Source organism: Hypomesus transpacificus, unplaced genomic scaffold, assembly GCF_021917145.1.
Source record: "Hypomesus transpacificus isolate Combined female unplaced genomic scaffold, fHypTra1 scaffold_62, whole genome shotgun sequence".
In the NCBI taxonomy this organism is placed as follows: Eukaryota; Metazoa; Chordata; class Actinopteri; order Osmeriformes; family Osmeridae; genus Hypomesus; species Hypomesus transpacificus.
The window spans coordinates 1,049,088-1,068,540 of record NW_025814035.1 but is presented as its reverse complement, the minus strand read 5'-3'; the positions used below and the strand labels follow the sequence as shown (position 1 = coordinate 1,068,540).

Below are 19,453 nucleotides of genomic sequence, written 5' to 3'. Positions count from 1 at the left end.
AGGAGGAAAAGATGAGAGGAGAGGGAGACGTGCAGCTGGGTGGAACGATGGAGGACTGGGGGAGGTGACAGAGCGGAACGGTCTGAAAACATTGTGCGTGCGTGCGCGCACACACACACACACTGTAAAAGCCACTGCTTGGAAAGGAGGAAGTCGAGATGAGAAGACAACCAGCGGTGAGGAGACATAAAGAGGGCTGAGAGAAGAGGGGAGAGGGAGGAATGGAGGGAGGAAGGGGAAGAAAAATAAAAAAGGGGGGGGGGGGGAAGGAGGAAGGGATTCTGAAACCAAGCGGTATAACAATGCAGGAGAGGATGTAGCACGCAGGGCAGACAGGTTGGAGTCGGCGCCAGCATGTCGACAAATGACTCGGTATATGAGTTTTACTCAATGTTATGAGAGGAGAGGTACAACATCTAAATCAACTTCAACTTTCAACTTGATTTATCTGTCAAAGGAAATCAGTGTGCAGCAGGGGTCAAAAACACATAAACAAACACAGAACAGCGCCAAATGCCAACAACATTACACAACACAGAACACACAATAGAGACACACTTTCCCCAAAACCCCATGACAGGGTCCAATTGGAACAGTAATGGCCATTGGCAGGAAATAAATCAATAAACAATAATAAAAACATCTAGGATGTCAGCCAAGTGAATTTAGGTTCCTAATCGGCAAGAATGTCGACACGTAGGAGGCATAACAAGAAGAACGATTAACCCTGGCGTACATGTAGGTTCCAGTGTAAAAACTGAGGCATTGTGTAGTAATAGATGGACCAAAAGCCAACACACGTGCTTGTCGAGTGAGCGAGCGATGACAGAAAGGAGGGAAGAGAAAGAGAGAGAATGAGGCCTGTACCCGTATGGTGCCGTCCTCGGAGGAGGAGATGAGCGTGTTTCCGTCTCGGGAGAACTGGCAGTGCAGCACGGTCTTGGTGTGGCCCGGCAGACTGGCCAAGAGGGCGCCCGACGGAAGCTCCACCACCTGGGGGGGGGGGGGGGGGGGGGGGGGATAGAACTTTGAATGTGAAACGCATGGTCCCAGTGCCCTGACTAGGGCTGGTCAAATTCCCGCTCTCTCAGTTCCAAGACAAGGAGAGTTTGCTTTTTCAACCCCCCCCAAAAAACTTGAAGACAGCTGTTTGTGTGTGTGTTGTAATATGATGTTTTATATGTGTCAACCAACCACATACAGTATAAGTAGGTGACTGGCCTGCTTTGGGGAAACGAATGTGATGTCTAAAAAGATGTCAGACCTGAGATGTTGATAGAGATGAGAGAGAGAGGTGGTGCAGCTGTGTGGACAGCGATAAGAAAAATTGCAGCACAAAAAAATATATTGAAGAGTGAGGGCTTATAGCTCAGACTGCGACTGATCTGTCCTGTCAGCCAGTCTGCCGGTTGATGGGGTCCGACGGCTTTGTCTGAGCGTTTGCCAGACATTACTGTCAGAGCCAGAGAGACCGACTTCTCTGATGTTTCATGAAACGCCACTTTATTCTCATAAGGGGGAAGGAGGGCTTCTTCAAGAACCTATGAAGTCCTCGGAATTGTAGCCAAACTTCGGCGGTGGTTCAAATCTGACTTCCCATTAGCGAGCAGAACAGTTATTGGGGTCCTGAAAAAGTCATTGAGACAACTTTGGATAAATATCTCCAACTCCACTCAATTAAATGGAAATATCGATCATATATCCGTAGTAAATTGGGTTTCTAGCATATTGTGCGGGTTGATTGTATAGCAGAACAGATGCAGTTGGTAGTTTAGAAATGCCATGCGACTATTACTGATAAATTCATATGCTACGGATCTTATTAATACCTCTATAATAGATGAATACCTTCGAAACAAGGAAACCTGTAAGTAGAGGAAGAAACTACGGGTAAAACCTGACATAATAATATTAATATAACAAGTAAATAAAGGTTGCTTTTGCATCTCTAGCCCAAAAATATGTACAGTTGTCTATGGTTTCAGTGCCTCTCCTCCCATTTTGGATTCACCTCCTATTCAAATATTTAAAACCCAGAGAGGAGGTTCAAATGTCTGAGAAGGCTAGCCTCGGGGCACAAAACAGCAACGTTTGTATGTGGTTCAAATGCGGCTTTCAAAAGGGCTGGGCGATAATATATTAGCGCGTCTGAGGTCTTTGGAATGACGTTGATGGGAGAAATGCTTAAGGCAATTTGCCCCAAAAAATAAATAATTTGTTCTTCTTTTTTTTTTTTTTACAATTAAAAGACCTGTGTAAATTCTGGGGTTGTGATGCACAGCAGTAAACATTTCATCCAATTGACGCTAATTGGATCTGAAAGGGGATTGGATGAGAGGGCAAAGCCTTTAGAGCTGGTCGTAGATCAGCGTTCCTGGTGAGGAGGGCCCGTCACGGTGTCCTAAGCTATGCTGTGACATGCTGGGATGCCACATGAGTAATGCACCGTTTTGTTGTTATGTTGTGTCTGATCAATTGATTGCGCTGTCCCAAATGAGCTTCCTTACGGAGGGAATGAACATACACACACTTTCTTACGCACATCCCCCCATTTACTCAGGGGTCATAAAACATGGATACACACACACACACACACACACACACACCCTCCCATACCTGAATCCTGCCTGTCTCTAACCCTAGCGCCAGCACTAGTCCCCTGTGAGGGGTCAACAGTTGTAGAGTCCTCCAGCCAATGGTCCTCAGTACCTGCCTAGCCGTCATCCCTGCCTGCACACACACACACAAACAAACACACTCTCTCAGCTCTGTCTGCGGTACTTTTCCCCTAACCACCCCCCTTAAAAACATCAAGTCGTTTCTCACTTCCAGAGAAGAAAGCCTTTCAAATTAGCAATTACTGTGGAGAAAAGGGTTAGCATGCAAAGCATACATCAGTTTGAGTCAATGACAAAGAGGACATTGTGTGTGACTGCACTGTATTTTCTCAAACTGTTTCCTCCCCTTCCTCCTAATTGCAGAGTGCGCCTGATTGGTGAAAGAGACTGATGCTGCAGTGGAACCAGAGAACAAAGTCGGGGGCTCCTCCTAGTGGTGGCAAGCAGAACGACAGTGCAGCAGTGTTGGCAAAACATATTTGTACATCGTCTAAACCCTTATCAATATGTAGATAGCAACTGCATTAATAGCATAGATTGGGCTTGTTGATGACAAAAACCATAGTCCTACAGTCCAATACTACACAGGTTCGCTCTGTTGTAAAGTGCATTTAGGCCTTTTCTGAACTGGCAATTATGTGTGTTTGTATGATACAAAAGAAAACGTGTTCTTAGCTAGCCCCAATTCCAGAGTTGTAGTAATTACATTTACAGTGCAGAGCTTAAAAGGTGTGATAACCCAAGTAATGGTTCAGTGGGCACTCGCTTAATTAAGATCTGCTTGTCCACACGCACACACCATCGTTGCATTTACACAGCAGTAGCCTCTATTATGGAGCAGTGAACGTCACGGCCTCGCTACTGGACTCAAATGATCTTGTCCGCTCTACTCGTTTTGCTCCTTCCATCATCCTGTCGTCCACATCCTTCTCCGTCTCTCATACAGGAGGTCAAGTCAGAGGGGGGAGGGGGTCAACTGAAGTATAATTCAAATCTACGAGCTCTCTGTCGTATCCAGGGCGGTGGAGTAACGTTAATTAAATTAGGGTTGACAAGGTCTGTCTGGGTTTTGCTCAGGCTTGTAAAGATTCATTCGGTTTTCTGTCTGTCCGTCTAAACTCATCATTAGCTCCGTGTTCAACATCAACAAAAACTAATTTTGAAGCCTTTATGGCCTCTGGGGAAATATGTTTTTCGTTTTGTTTGAATGGTAAATTAAGAATGTTTTCAAACTTTAATGACAATCGATTTAGGAAATGTACACCCTCCAGCGGACATGTACTGTATGCATACATACACCACACATACCAGACAAGCTTTACCAAACCATATCAGCAAAGATCAATTGCATCAATCACAGGCAAAACAAAACAGACACAAACACACAACACTAGGGGGACTAGACCAGTGGAGAAAGGAGACAGTGTTGGGGGGGGAAAAATAAGTAAAGTAAGTGAGACAAGAGAGGGAACTGAGGAGGAGAAGGGAAAAACTGCGGTACGAAATTGAAAAGGAAAGGAATGGAAATAGACTAAACAGAAGAAAAAAAACGAATGAAAGACTGAGCGGAAATAGAGGAATGGAGGAGAAAAGAGACGAAGGCACCCTTCAGAGAGAGGAGCAGACCGGCCGGCTGGCAGGTGTCTGACGGGTCAGATAAAGGAGGTGTCAGCACAAATGTCACCGCTCATTACTGGACCCGGTGCACTCCTCTCCTCCAGCAGAGAAGGATTTATTAGTATGTTTTACATGGGCGGCCACACACACCTTTTTTAATGACTAACCTCATCATCACCCCATGTCAGAATGTGATGTTCTGGAGAGGTCAGTGTGTGTGTGTGTGTGTGTGTGTGTGTGAGCGGTCCTACCTGGACATTGCCATCCTCTCGTCCCAGTGCCACAGCAGAGGACTGACTGCATAAGCAGGTACAGCGAATACGAGACTCCTGCTCCTCCGACTGAAACAGCACCACTCCTGTTTGGCCATTCCGCACCTGACACCAACACACAGGACCCTGTCATCGCACTTTTTCGACACAAGTCAACAACACGTGACATCTCCTCGTCTCACAAACATTCAACGCAAGCTAGTTTACAACTTCAAAACAGGAGCGGCTTCATATTGAACTCGCACATCTGTCTGCAGTGTATTTTTCCCTGACACCCACGCACACACACACACAACCATCTGCCCGCCGCCGTGGCATCCGTCTGTCATACACAGATGTCCGCCGCACCTGCAGTCTGTTGCGGTTGTCGGCGGCCGCTACGGAGATGTCGCCGTCGCTGAACAGGACGTCAGAGTCCCTCTTCAGGCACACAGCCGAGGTGGTGTGCACTTTGGCAGTCTCCCAGAGCTGGAGGGGAGGGGGAGAGACCAGATGACGTGTTACCCCGGTCGACTGGAATGGCATGGGAAGGGTTCATAGATTGTACGATGTAATTGCATGAGAAGAGTTCATAGATGGTACAATGTAATGGTATGAGAAGGGTTAATAGCTGGCACGATGTAATGGGATGAGAAGGGGTAAACTGGTGAATACCAATGCGTTGAGGATCACAGATAGAGAGAGTTGTAGTCATCACAGTGTCAGTCAATAGTGGGACTTGTAGTCATCAGAGTCTCAGTCAACTGTGGGATTTGTAGTCGTCAAAGTATGAGATCTGAACACATTTGGTCGGGTTTGCTTTATAACGATCACAGGAGAGCTCATTAGATACGGAGGCAGATCCCAGAGATGGACTGTGAGACACACACACACACTCACTGAAGTATCCCCTCTCTTCCTCTACATTCCCTCTCGTCCCTTCTCACGCTCTCACACACTTCTATATCCCATACACACTTTTTTTCCCCCAAACACACAAATCCACGAGGCATGGACACACACTCTCTCTCTCTTACCCTGAATGTTTGGTCATCCGAACAGGAGAGTAGTCGAGATCCTTCAGGAGAGAACTGGACACAGTGGACCCAACTCAGATGACCACTACAGTCAGCCATCTTCCTGTTACTTTCAATGTCCCATAGCTGGATGAACACACGCACACATTGTTTATGGTGGGTTGCATCTTAGAATTACAGTTCTCTTTCTGAATCAATTGTCTGATATGATCTTCGAAGCCCAAAACAAAGTTTCAACTGTGTCTTTAGGTCACAGGCTACCTCCATGGAGTATGACAGCCGCTCTCAAAGTGTTACAGAAGGTGACAGCGTATGAGTGTGTGTGTTCCTCACCTCCACGGTATAGTGTGACAGCGCTATGGCCACTAGGTTGCTGCTGGGACAGGCATGGCAGTACTGGACCGTGCTCAGACGACTGGCCCGGATCTCCAACAACATGGCCGCCGTCTGCACCTCAAACACCTGGGAGGGGAACGTCGAGGAGGTAGAACAGAATGGGAGGAACGGTAGGTCACTAGGTGGATACCACACGTTCACCTCAAACACCTGGGAGGGGAACGTCGAGGAGGTAGAACAGAATGGGAGGAACGGTAGGTCACTAGGTGGATACCACACGTTCACCTCAAACACCTGGGAGGGGAACGTCGAGGAGGTAGAAGATTATGGGAGGAACAGTAGGTCACTAGGTGGATACCACACGTTCACCTCAAACACCTGGTTGGAGGATTTATCTAAACCCGACAGGCACGCCTGCTTTCAACACCAGAGAGCAAAGGCCACTGTGTGTGGGAGAGAGAAAGAAAGCGAAAAAGAGGATGAAGAAGGCTGGCGTCCGGTTGTTCGGCTCACTCTTCTGTTTCATGAAGAGCTCGCTAAACTTGCTTACATGTCTATATGCACTACACCCTGCAACATGCTGTCAGCCCCGTAAATGCTTATTTACATACTGACCAATCATATTTATAGATGGTGACTTGTTTGGAAATCCTGACAAAGTGGCCGCCCCCATCATTGAGGCTCCCAACTCTATTGAGAATGCTGCTATTAATGAGGTCTGCACTGCTATCATTAAAGCCCCAATTTTTTAGGCCCCCATTTTCGAGGCCCTTATTGTCGAGGCTTTAATCATTGATGCCCCCTTTGTCAAGACCCCCATCATTGAGGTCTGTTGAGGAGGCTGCTATTGATGAGGTCTGCACCGCCATAAACAAGGCCCAAATTGTTGAGACCCGCTTTCACATCCATGAGGCTCTCACCTTCGTCCCCAGCAAGGTCCTTCAGCCAGGTAGGAAACATACAAAGACCCTGAGGTCATTTTACATTGTACAATAATGCCTCAAATTAAGATTCCGCTTTGCTCTTCCAGAAGTCCCCATCAGCATGGCTAAGAGGGCGAGGCGTGTCTGTTCGCATCTTCCGTGCCATGTGCTGCGGGTGTTTGTTTGTTTGTTTGTTTGTTTATTTGGATCCCCATTAGCTTCAGCATAAGCTGAAAGCTATTCTTCCTGGTGTTGCCGTGCCTCCTGCGGTTAGCAAGCCATCCCTATTGGCTACCGTCTGACAGGTTCACTGGCCAACCACAAGCCTTCTGTCTGTTCTTGCTCCTGGACAACCATTGGCCATTTAGAAAACTAGGGAAATAAATCTGACTTGTTACTGCAATTGGTGTGTATTTGAATCATTAAATCATTCATTGAGACAGATTAGCATGCACCGGATGCAGCCGTAGATCAGACAGAAGGGAAAGTAGTTGGGGACTGTTGGGCTGTATTGGCAGAGACCTGAATGATCAAACTGCAAATGTGCACTTTTCGACAGGTCTGCAAACACCTTTGTAAGCAGAGATTTGTTAAAACGTTTGTTGACCGAGACCGTCCATATTTGGTTTCTTATATGCTACAACAATGCATGGGAAAATCCCAAATCAAACATGATTAATCTGGAGCAGACGCTATTTGGTCAAGGTCAATCGCTATCTCCAAGGCAACCGCTTGTTGCTTGGTCCGTAAAAAACGTTTGCAGACCTCTGCAAACTTTCAGAAACCTTTTTGCGGACTTCTGAGAACTTCTCTGGACCAATAAGAACAGCGTATTGGTCTAATTATAATAATAGTATAAGAAACCCCTTTGTCACTGGTCATTCATTTGCACCAAAGGGACTGTCATGTTAAATGACTATCACATCTTCTAGCCACACCACTGGAGAGGTGGTCTCAACAGTTGAAGTGGAAGGTGAACTGAGGCGGAAATGTCAGTATCATTAAAAGTTGTGTTTTAATGTCATATATTTATAAATAGCATTTAATGTCATGTTTGATTTGTTTATTGTTTCTTATTTTATGTATCACATTCTAGTCATATTTTTGTGCCTTTACAGGGTTTGCAGAGTGTATGCATGCAAAAGTCCAAAATGTGTTTACATATTCCCTGGTCTTGTAAAGGCATCCCATTGGGTCTACTGCAGCCTTTGAGTAAACCATGATGGTGCAAATGTAATTTGTATGCGTTAGGCAATCTCTCTTTCATATAGCCAGTGTCCCTATTTGGGTATGCAGGTTGGGTGTAAATATGGCAAAGCTATACCAATCACTGAGTATTGTTCCCTCTACAAGCTTTGGTGTGTTAGGCGCCTAGTTTCATTGTGATTACCTTTGTTAACCATTTCTCTGAAGGTATGTTTTGTTTCATTATTATTATCTTTTGATCATCTTGCGATTTAGATTCACTAGATTTCCACTTGACGGGTGGGGACCCTCACCCTTACTGTTATTGGAACTGTTGGTTGCTCCTTTGCATTCTCTCATTCCTGCTATCTTCTCTCTGTCCCCCTTCACACACCCCTCCACACCTCCCCTGGGGTGTGGGGAGTTGAGCTGTCAACATCTGCCTGGTCGCCTGTCTGCCAACATTGAACCTGTTCGCCAGTGGACATTGGTCTATGACAGTCTGCCAACATTGGACCTAGTCACCAAGTGGACATCGGTCTACGTAGATGGAAAACAGATCCTGGTCCTGGTCCTTTCCCTTCCGGTCCATCTACCTGGCTGTCCTGTGAGGCTGCGCCGATCACCCCCCCCCCCCAGCCCTGTGGCTATCACTGCTTTAACTGACATTCGCCAACTCTGACCCAAGTTGAACATTGAATTTCAGTGTTTCAACACACATTGGCACTTTTATTGATGTATGACTATGTTTAGCATGTGTTCTGCACCTGTCTTTCACCAACCGTCTCTGGAGGGGATACCTCACTGAATTGCTCATCCTAAGGTTTCTTCCTTGAGGGTTTAGGTGGGTTGAGGGGCAGTTCTATGGGCGTATGTGGGAAGCATAAGCTACTCCGGCCTTACAGGACTGAGACTGTATTTGTGTGATTTAAAGCTCCCCCTGTCTCAGGAATAGCACCCTAGTCTGCTAGCAGCACAGTAAACCTCCACTGTTAAAAACCCAACAGTACATTCAGAGAGGTTTGCAGAGATGTCATTAGGTATCTGTGTGTGTTTACCCAAAAACTCTATTGTATCCGTATTCGGATACTAGTAAAACGTGGGTGAGTCATCGTGAATTCCTTATTATTTCTATATAGAGGTATTAAAGGGTATACAAGTGGGGATTTTTGTTTAATGATTTCAGAAATAATTCAGGATTGCTTTCCCTAATTTTTTTTACTGCTTGTCAAAGATTTCTTATTGTGCTCGGTGGACAGTGCCAGCTTTTGAATGATCTCATAATGAATATCAAGGTTTCTTCTGTCAAGATATGGGCTTGATGTTGGTAGAAAATATAAACTAGAAGAATAAATAATCCAAATATGACTAAATGTTCCAGACTCATTAGTATGGCCAAAACAACAGCAAACATCCAACGGCTATATTCCTCTGATGAGAGCCCAAGCAAGTCAACACACAAGTTGACTCATCACTTGACATTTGGCTGGTGATGGAGAGAGACATACTGACAACCCTTACTGACCTCTCCATGCCTCCGGAGAGGGGCTCATTGTCAGTCTCACTCCATCCACTGGACTGGACTGGCCAAAATACCAAGCTTGAAAGACAAGCTGTCTTGGGCCTTTGGCTCAGTGTGACAGACAGGCTGACTTGCGAAAGGTCTTGATGGATGACATAGAGAGAGATGGAGACTTTCTGGCCTTTGGAGCTAAAGTGCGTGTATTGATTGTGAATGTATAAAGTTGATGATAAACACTTCATTAACACGTAAATACACACACGCGAACACATACAACGACGCATTCACACAATAGAGATGGACTCACAAAGACGGTGTTCTTGGCAGCGCATATGATGCGTTCGCCGTTGGCCGACCAGGAGCTGCACTTGACGACGACCTCAGCCTGCTCTCCATCGCTCTGCTCGGGGAACAAACCCTGGACGTCGATACTTTTCCATTCGTTGGCTGAGGACACCTCCCACAGCTGAAACACAACAGACACGCACAGATTGACAGCGGCACACTTCCGTTTTGACGTGTAGTCCTAAGGCACCAGTGACGTGCGTACCAAAAAAAATTGAAGACACTTCAGAATGTAAACGGTGGCGGGTAGCCATAAACAGGAGCTCACGACATATAAATTCAAACACAGAAAATATATAAGTAACTAAGGTACGTCCATGGGTGGCCAATCCTGGTCCTCGAGGGCCACTGTCCTGCATGTTTTAGATGTTTCCCTGCTCCAGCACACCTGTTTCAAATGAATGGGTCGTTATCAAGCTCTGTGGAAGCCGGGTAATGACCATTCATTTGAATCAGGTGTGCTGGAGCAGGGAAACATCTAAAACATGCAGGACAGCGGCCCTCGAGGACCAGGATTGGCCACCCATGGGTTAGACACACATGAGCACTTCTGGAACACTGGATTCACAGCAGTGGGTAAGTCAAATAAAGCACACCCAAGTATTGTACAGTGTTTGAGATTAGTTAGGGATCCAGGTGGGCTCTCCTACCTTGAGCGTGCCGTCGCTGGACGATGTGGACAGGTAGGTGTCGTTGGGGGAGAAGCAGCAGTGATTGACAGGCTCCAGGTGACCGAACATGGTGTTCTGGGAGGAGGGCTTATTGAGGTTCCACAACTGAAGACAGAAAACGGGAAGGACACAATGAAGACATTGCAGAAGTTGAAAGAGGACAGAAACGTTGGAAGCGGGTTGAGAAACCGAAAGTTGAATTTGAGGGTCGACTTGTACACGTGTCGACCAGCCCCACGCGCGCACACCTTGGTGTTCATGAACTTGTCGTTGGAGCAGGTGGCCAGTAGGAGGCGGCGTGGTGTGTTGGTGAACTGACAGTGGTTGACCTGCTCCTCGTGCTCGTCCTCAAACACCCTCATCAGAGTCCCACGCTCCACGTTCCACACCTGGGACGGAGGCACAGTAGAGACGCTAGACCAACACAGAAGCCCAACCCGGCTCCTTCTCGGTACAGTACACAGATACTGAGCAAACTCAGACTCTCAGTCTTATCCTGGCACAGTGCATACATGCTAAACAAATGAAGATGCCCGACTCTGCACTCTACAGGGACAATGAAGTTAAATAACTGGGAATCCTGAGAGATGCCCCACTTCCGAATCTAAAGTGGGCAGCAATACTACATTCAGAGCTTTGTCCAGTTTAGATCTGTGAGAGGAAGGAAAATCAAGCCTATATTCAGATCGGTCACCAGGGGAGATTCTACATCAAAAGAGATGCTTAATTTTTCTAATTTAATAAGTTACAGAATAGTTATGAGAAGATCCTAAACAGGTCAACACAACTTACCAACTAACAGCCAAACAGAAACAGACAGATGGAGATAGACAGAGAGACAGACAGACAGACAGACAGACAGACAGACAGACAGACAGACAGACAGACAGACAGACAGACAGGGAGACACAGACATGACAGATGAAGATAGACAGACAGACAGACAGACAGACAGACAGACAGACAGACAGACAGACAGACAGAGGGAGATAGACAGACACAGATAGACAGACAGACACCCAAGTTATCCACGGTACCTTGACTTTCCTGTCACTGGAGCAGGTTGCTAGAAGGCGGTCATCAGGGGAGAAGGCACAGCACATGATGTCGTCGTCATGGGCCTGGAACTCCAGTAGCTTCTCCCCGGTGTTGCTCTTGAACACCTGGGAACAATGGTTGGACCACACACACCCACTGTAATAAACACTTACAAAAACCATTCACACGTTTGACAAAACACGCCTACACAAATAAATACCTTTGCACAACCAAATCTGATCTTAAATATTTGAATGTATTATCATCCATTTAAAAGTGGATATTGTGGTTGTACACCATCGTGCAAAAAGTTGTCAAGTTATGAAATCAATTGTTTACATTTTATATTTTTGATGTCAGCTATGGCACAGCTAGTTGGATGTGTGTTTGGTTGAATCCATTGTTTGTTAACATCGCTACGCCTGTGCCCCAACCTTCAGACCCATCATACCCGCAGTTTGGAGCTAGCACCACAGGAGGCTATCTTGGCACCATCGTGAGAGAAGCAGGCATGGTAGAGGGAGCCCTGGTGAGGCTGGACTATGAGACGAGACAGACTCTCCAGGCTGCTCTTGTTCCTAGGGGGGAACGCAGCATGAAATGATTGTTCACTTGCTCAGGTTTATCTGTGTTTTGTCTTGTCAATTAATGCTGGGTAAGAAAATGACAGAAAACGAGTGAGTGGCTGAGTGAGTGAGCAAATTAGAAAGCGAGTGAGTTAGCAGGGTAGAGAGAGGGAAAGAGAGAGGGAAAGGAGAGAGAGGGAAGGAGAGAGAGGAAAGGAGAGAGAGAAAAAGTGAGAAACAGTGAGTGAGTGAGAGAGACGGATAGAGAATGAGAGTGAGAGAGGAGATGGAAGGAGAGAGAGAGGGAGGGAGTGAGAGAGACAGAGGGAGAGATTGAGAGGAGGAGAGAGAGAGGGAGGGAGACAGAATATCTGTCAGCCTCTTAAACAAAAGAACAGCGTGGAACGGTGACAGAAGAGTGGACATACTGCCAGTCGAAGTAGAGTCTCCCCCTGCTGGCCCCCTCTTGTGCCTGCAGCAGGGCCTGCTTGTACACCTCGGAGGAGTCTGGCTGGGACAGCGCCAGCTGCACCACATCAGGGAATGGTCGCTGTTCCAGCTGGTGGCCGTTCAGGGACAGGAACTCTTGGAACTGGCTGCGCACCTCGCTGCTCTGGGGGAGGGAGGGCCAGACAGCACGTTTACCCAGCGAGCTTTTGTCAGGAGCGACATACTAGTGGTGTTTAGTCCGTGCAGCAGATCATTACCTAGAAGTGCGAGTTACCAAAAACGAATGTCTACTTGTGGTTGTACATTTAGCGAGCACCTCACTTATGGTGGCCATGCAGCGCTATTTATATATTTCTATGTCCGACCTTGAGTCTAGGGAACAGAAATAAGTTATCAATGGGTCACACAATTACATTTGATAGCCCGAAAGTACACCAATCCTCTTCAGGTTATTCAAAGCCTCCGTGACATGACGGCATAGGGAGGCTCATTAAACTAAGTGACTACAGACCTCCTTGTCCAGTATGTCTCCGTACTCCACATAGTCATTGATGAGGTGGGCAGGGCCCATGTTGCAAGCCTTAGTTCTGACCCAGTCCAAGGAGAACATGAGAGAGTACAGCTCCTATCGAGAGGAAAGGGCGACAGAAAAGTTCAAATACCACTTTCATTTGTCATAGACAGTTTGTTGAATCAAAGTCGACATATTCGTACCTGCGTGAGGTTAGCTTTGGCCATGTGGTACGGGAGGAATCGGAACCAATAGGAACACTCATCTTCTGAGGTGGGAGGAGACTGCTTGTAATACTGCTGGTATTGACGCACCACCTTGGAGTGAAGGTTCTAGAGCACACACACAATGTCAGATCAAAAACACACGCACACAACGTAAAAAAAAAAAACACCTACAAGAGGGGGGTAGGTGTATGACTGCTATAGGGGGGCCAGGAGGCAGAGTAAAGGGACAGTGGGTCTCACTTCTATCTGAGAACGGTTTTGTTCAGCCAGGAAGTCCAGCTGGAGGTCATGGAGGTAGTAGCGGTAGGGCCGGTGGTGACAATCTCGGAACAGGAGGGATTTGTTCACAAACTCCTGCAGCACATCCTCTGCCTCCTCTGTTTCCAGGCCCCACATAATCGACAGAACCTGCAACGCACCATTACACTTCAAATGTTTTTTTCCCCCCACAACCACTGTGTTTTTAAGATCAGTATGGACCACACAGCTTCGTAGAAACCCCCCATCCGTAATCTACACTGAGCCTCGTAGGTCCGGCCTCAAATTAGCATTAGCCTAGCCTTCTCGCTTCGACAGACACAGCCCCCAAGCCTATTCGCTTGCTAGCCAAGCCGCTAACAACCTGTTCTTTTCCCGGCCCCGAGCTAACCTTGGCAGGCACTTTGACGTCCTTCTCAAGGACGGTGAGGTCCTTGTAGAGCGTGCTGTGTTCTTCTGGCAGCACCTGGATGCTGGCGGCCATGGCCTGATCCAGGGCATCATAGTCGTAGGAGGATGACTTCCTGATGCGCTTGAACTGCTTCTGCTGCAGCTGCCGCAGGTAGTAGACCCAGCGGTCGGGGAACTCCCTCAGCAGTGCGCCGATCAGGGACACCACCAGGGGAGAACCTTGGGAGTGTGTGTGTGTGTGTGGGGGCGGGGGGGTATGAATTAGTCGGCATGGAATCAATTGGCTTGAACAAAGGGTTTGGGATTGGTTTTCCACGGAAAATGACACAGTCATGAATGGAATCTACTAAAATGATTGCTTGTTCAGTGGAGAATGTGTGGCATGCTTCCGGTGAAGCGAGTGTCTGATTTAACGAAAAAAGCGTGTGTGCAAGTGGATCTCTGTACCTTTGCACTCTCGGACGATGCTGCGGGCCTGTTCTGGCAGTCGCTGGACTTTGTTGTTGACATAGAGGGACAGGATCTCCAAGGCTTTGTCTTCATCAAGACCACTCTCTACTTGCACCTCATGCCTGCCACCTGAGTATGACAACAGACACACATACATACATTGTATGTTGGTGTACATATAGCCATACCCCATTGAGACGTCTAAATACCTACCACTGACGGAGTCGGCTAGGCTTCTGTCTCGAGTGGTCAGAAGCACCCGACATTGTATGTCAAAAGCCTTGAGGACCAAAGGGTCCCAGATGTCATCAAGTATCAGCAGAGTCCTTGAGACAAAACAAAACTAAAGTTGTCATCACTTCTTCCTCCAGTCCTCAGGCATGCGTACCCTCCAGGGGGACTGCCTCTATGGATGGGTGTGCCCCACTCACCGAGGGTACCGGCGGAGCATGAGGAAGCGAAGGCGCTCCTTGGCCTCGTCCAGAGAGCTGGGGGCACGCGAAACCGACTGGAGGTCCTGCTCCAAACGGAAACACAGAGATTGCATGCGCACCAGGAGGTCCGCTCGGTCCAGCTGGCCGATGGACAACCAGTGGACCCCTCCGGGAAAACACTCTGGAATGAGTGGAGAGCAGAGAGAGAGAGAGATTTAAAGAAAGGTTCAGACTAGTGTTCATGTCTCAACATCCATACCTGCCCGCCTCCCCCCCCCCCCCCTTACCGGTGATGAGAGCGTGGTCACGGACGGCCTCAGCAGCCAGGACAGACTTGCCAGATCCGGCCATGCCATATACTGTGACCCACCCAGACTCTTTGTTGAGGCGCCAGAGCTTCTCCTTCACCTGGTTCACCAGCTCCTGCCGGACTACAAACACTACAGGCCTCTGGGGCACCCCGCCCTCGCTCAGAACTGTCTGGACTGGAGTGGCGAGGGGAGAAGAAGTGGGGGGATAGGAGACAGAAGCATAGAGACACACTGTCTGTGCATACAGATGGAAAGACAGCTTGATTTGGTACAGAATGCTTGCACATCTATGTATTTTGATCAGACTTTCATTGTAGGTATTCACCGTTTTGATAAAATAGTCAATAACAAGGACATACTACATTTTACAAATGTGGAACAAAAAATATGAATGATTATGACAAAATATACACAGTTGCATGGGTATAGCTCAGAAATAGTGTATTTGACTGCATATGAAGTTACAGATTCAACACCCCTCATACAGTTGCCTTATTAGATTTTCTTCACTATTTACATATAAAATCTGCTCCAATTCATCTGAGCATCACAGTAATTCAGTGTAGAGAAAGAAATTACTCCAGGATTTAGTCTCATTTTCCTTTGGTTGCAAGGTAATCAAACACGCACTTCAGGTGTGAAAAGGTTATTGCCCCCTTGTTGATCTAAATCCCCCACCACTCACCATGAGGTGTCCCCCCATCAGAGAAGCTCTTTTCGGCCTCAGGGGAGATGAGGGGTAGACTGTTGTGTAGCAGACCGGCCAGATCTCCATAGCTCTCCCTGACCAGGGCATTGTAGAAAGAGATGTAGGTGCGGTTATCCTTCCTCAAAAGCAGCTCCAACAAATATACAGCCTGCTCCTTTCTGGTGGGCTGGAGAAAGGGAGGGAGGGAGGGAGTGTACATATGTGTGTCACCTGCATTAAATTGTTTTGTTTTGTACATAGGTGTTTTACAGCCCTGTGTATTTTGTATTGGTAACCGGTTTGTGTAAAAAATAAGTTAAAAAAAGATCAGTACTGCTGTAACACTGCAATTTCCCTTTGGGAATCATAAAGTACCTTCAATAAAAAATCTATACCACCCCTACTTTCTTCTCTAAAATGGCTGGATTGGTGAGGATTCACTCTACAGCTTTCACCAATGTATTCACGTGAAATCAGAGAGGCAGCTAAATCTTTTTTTGCGTTTTGGACGTCCATATGGACGTCCATAGACTGACGGCGATGGCTGCTGATCTTTGCATGGATGGACGGACGGCGATGCTGTTCAGAGTGCCGTCCATAGAGGGAGCAGATATTTTGGACGGCGATGGATTAGCAGGGACGTCCCTCGTGCCGTCCATAGAGGGAGCAGATATTTTGGACGGCATCATAGCCGTCCATATGGACGGCGATGCTGTTCAGAGTGCCGTCCATAGAGGGAGCATATATTTTGGACGGCGATGGATTGAATGTTTAGCAGGCTGTTGAGCTAACAGAACTGCCGAAGGCTACCATAGCATGTAGCTAGCTACATTAACTTTGGATGACTCAATCTTTTGTCAAGTTAATTTGTATGAATTGCATGTTAGTGCAATATTTACGCCTTTATTCTGTTTTTTTTACATAATCAGCAGTATGATCTCATGACAATATAGACTTGAAAAACAATATTTTATGGTTTGGGTTTGCCTATAAGCTACATATATTTTAATTATTTCGAGAATTGTTAATAAAGACTCATTTAAAATGTTTAAATTTGGAGTGTTAGGCCCATAGGCTATTACGTTTTGCATTTGTCTCCGCTCAAAGTGGTTCGTGCGCAACATTGGAGCTACTGACTGGTGGCTCCAAATCCACCCATAAAACACTTTAAACTGACGGCTTCAAAGACCTAAAGGGCAATGTATTTCATAGGGTCATAACACAATGTTAAAATCTTAATTGAGTCTTTATTAACAATTCTCGAAATATTTAAAATATATGTAGCCTATATCTAGGCAAACCCTAACCATAACATATTGTTTTTCAAGTCTGTATTGTCATGAGATTATATTGTTGATTGGCCTACTTTTGTATGTTAAAAATAAAATAAAGGCGTAAATATATAGCCTTCACTTAAATGCAATTAATACAAAATAACGTGACAAAACGTATTGAGTCATCCACGGTTGCTGTAGCTACATTCATGGTAGCCTTTGACGGCTTTGGTTTGGCTCAACACATCGTATTGTGTTTTGCATTGGTCTCCGCTCCAAGCGAGTGTTTGTTGTTTTGCGTTTGTCTCCGTGCGCAAAGTTCGTGCGCAAGATTGGAGCTACTGACTGGTGGCTTCAAATCCACCCATAAAACACTTTAAACTGACGGTTTAAAAGACCTAAATGGCAATGTATTTCATAGGGTCATAACACAATGTTAACATTTTAAATGAGTCTTTATTAACAATTCTCGAAATAATTAAAATAAATGTAGCCTATAGGCAAACCCAAACCATAACATATTGTTTTTCAAGTCTATATTGTCATGAGATCATACTGCTGATTATGTAAAAAAAAACAGAATAAAGGCGTAAATATTGCACTAACATGCAATTCATACAAATTAACTTGTCAAAAGATTGAGTCATCCAAAGTTAATGTAGCTAGCTACATGCTATGGTAGCCTTCGGCAGTTCTGTTAGCTCAACAGCCTGCTAAACATTCAATCCATCGCCGTCCAAAATATATGCTCCCTCTATGGACAGCACTCTGAACAGCATCGCCGTCCATATGGACGGCTATGATGCCGTCCAAAATATCTGCTCCCTCTATGGACGGCACTCTGAACAGCATCGCCGTCCATATGGACGGCTATGACGCCGTCCAAAATATATGCTCCCTCTATGGACGGCACTCTGAACAGCATCGCCGTCCGTCCATCCATGCAAAGATCAGCAGCCATCGCCGTCAGTCTATGGACGTCCATATGGACGTCCAAAACGCAAAAAAAGATTTAGCTCCTACTGGAGAGGCAGCTAAAAAACGCAAAAAAAGATTTAGCTCCTACTGTGAAATCAGTCAAATGCAGTTAGTTTCCTGTCTTGGAACATACCTTGCTTCTGATGATATCCTCCTCATCTCCAGTCAACACGCCATCACTGATCATGTGATCCATCAAGTAGGTGGCCTTGATGTCCTGCTCCAGAGTGGAGCGTGAACGTAGCAGACAGCTCCGCGCGCTTTCATCCATCGCCATGACGGCAAGAGGTCGGATCAATCATACAACCCGTCACAAAAAGGCGGGTCTGGGGTGGTGAATGATGGGTTGGTGAATTATGGGTTGCTGTCTGGTTGTGTCACGCTAGAAATAAAAATTTAGATTATGGTTAGTCTATGATTGTTCAGTCTACTCAGTCTAAAATATTATATGTAGCATTATACTTTTAGTGAGTTTTTTTAATGAATTATGGTAATAAATAAAACAATAACAGTAAGAGGGGAAGATGTTCAACGTAAGTTTAGGGTGAATTTAACATGAATATAACTAGCAACATAACCAATAATAGTGGCTTGAACCTATTATTGGTACATCTGTGTGAACAGAACCTCCACCAAAGGTTGACAGGCCAAAGTTTGCGTTTACAGCTGTTGAAATCTACGTACTCCGGCCGGGGCGTAGCCAGCTGGTTAACTAAGTAGCATAGACGTTACTTTTAAGCAAAAACTGAAAACTACACAACTAACCGAACACAGAAGCATGACTAGCATGTCTAGTGAGCTAGTTCACTATTTCATCAGATTTTTTACACACACTCGCCAGACTTAAGTAGCCTACAATCGACCATGAAATCTATACTAGTTTAGCAGGTAGGTTGTCCATGTCCACGGCTGAAACGATCCAAACATTCAAACTCACGAGTGTATTTTTTTCCAGTCCAAACCCTTGTTTAGGTAGCAAAGCCGGTTAGTAGAGTGACAATTGTTTTCGAAACGAATAGGAATTGTTGTCCTTCAATCTACAAAACTTCCTTTATCTTGCTGAAATAAGGGGCTTCCTGACAACAAAAACAACTCTCCCGGTTTGAGACACGACCAATCTGGTGGCGTCTCCGCGCCCACGTGACGGGTTGCAATCATACAGCCTTGGCCGTGATAGGCACATGCTGCCTAGTGATAGCCGACGCTTCTCGTATGAATGACATTTCAGTCCATATTAAATAAATAAATATACTTCTGAAATTAATAAATCAAGAAATAGTTAAAATAAATCCAGTATTAAGATATGTCTGCTAAATGCATAAATGTACAAATGTGGCACTCGCAATACATTT

General features: G+C 46.1%; 1 protein-coding gene across 3 annotated transcripts in view; it reads right to left on the bottom strand.

Annotated features, from left to right (window-relative positions):
* Positions 1–19,453, bottom strand: part of apaf1 (apoptotic peptidase activating factor 1) — a 38,689-nt gene that overhangs the window by 18,327 nt on the left and 909 nt on the right. Inside the window, exons 1-23 of one of the 3 annotated variants that reach the window (XM_047017723.1) lie at positions 19,039–19,210; positions 18,235–18,483; positions 15,847–16,036; positions 15,138–15,335; positions 14,848–15,031; positions 14,630–14,742; positions 14,414–14,545; positions 13,947–14,185; positions 13,538–13,705; positions 13,274–13,402; positions 13,071–13,184; positions 12,538–12,722; positions 11,995–12,121; positions 11,543–11,668; positions 10,754–10,894; positions 10,485–10,610; positions 9,797–9,955; positions 5,857–5,985; positions 5,524–5,649; positions 4,856–4,975; positions 4,487–4,612; positions 2,617–2,730; positions 727–993 (exon numbers count right to left, since the gene is read on the bottom strand). In XM_047017723.1, coding sequence (XP_046873679.1) covers positions 727–993; positions 2,617–2,730; positions 4,487–4,612; positions 4,856–4,975; positions 5,524–5,649; positions 5,857–5,985; positions 9,797–9,955; positions 10,485–10,610; positions 10,754–10,894; positions 11,543–11,668; positions 11,995–12,121; positions 12,538–12,722; positions 13,071–13,184; positions 13,274–13,402; positions 13,538–13,705; positions 13,947–14,185; positions 14,414–14,545; positions 14,630–14,742; positions 14,848–15,031; positions 15,138–15,335; positions 15,847–16,036; positions 18,235–18,378 — 3,357 coding nt within the window. In that variant the 5' untranslated portion in view covers positions 18,379–18,483; positions 19,039–19,210. Of the gene's footprint in view, positions 1–636; positions 994–2,616; positions 2,731–4,486; positions 4,613–4,855; positions 4,976–5,523; positions 5,650–5,856; positions 5,986–9,796; positions 9,956–10,484; positions 10,611–10,753; positions 10,895–11,542; positions 11,669–11,994; positions 12,122–12,537; positions 12,723–13,070; positions 13,185–13,273; positions 13,403–13,537; positions 13,706–13,946; positions 14,186–14,413; positions 14,546–14,629; positions 14,743–14,847; positions 15,032–15,137; positions 15,336–15,846; positions 16,037–18,234; positions 18,484–19,038; positions 19,211–19,453 lie in introns of those variants that run through there. The other 2 variants (XM_047017721.1, XM_047017722.1) reach the window with 2 other exon arrangements.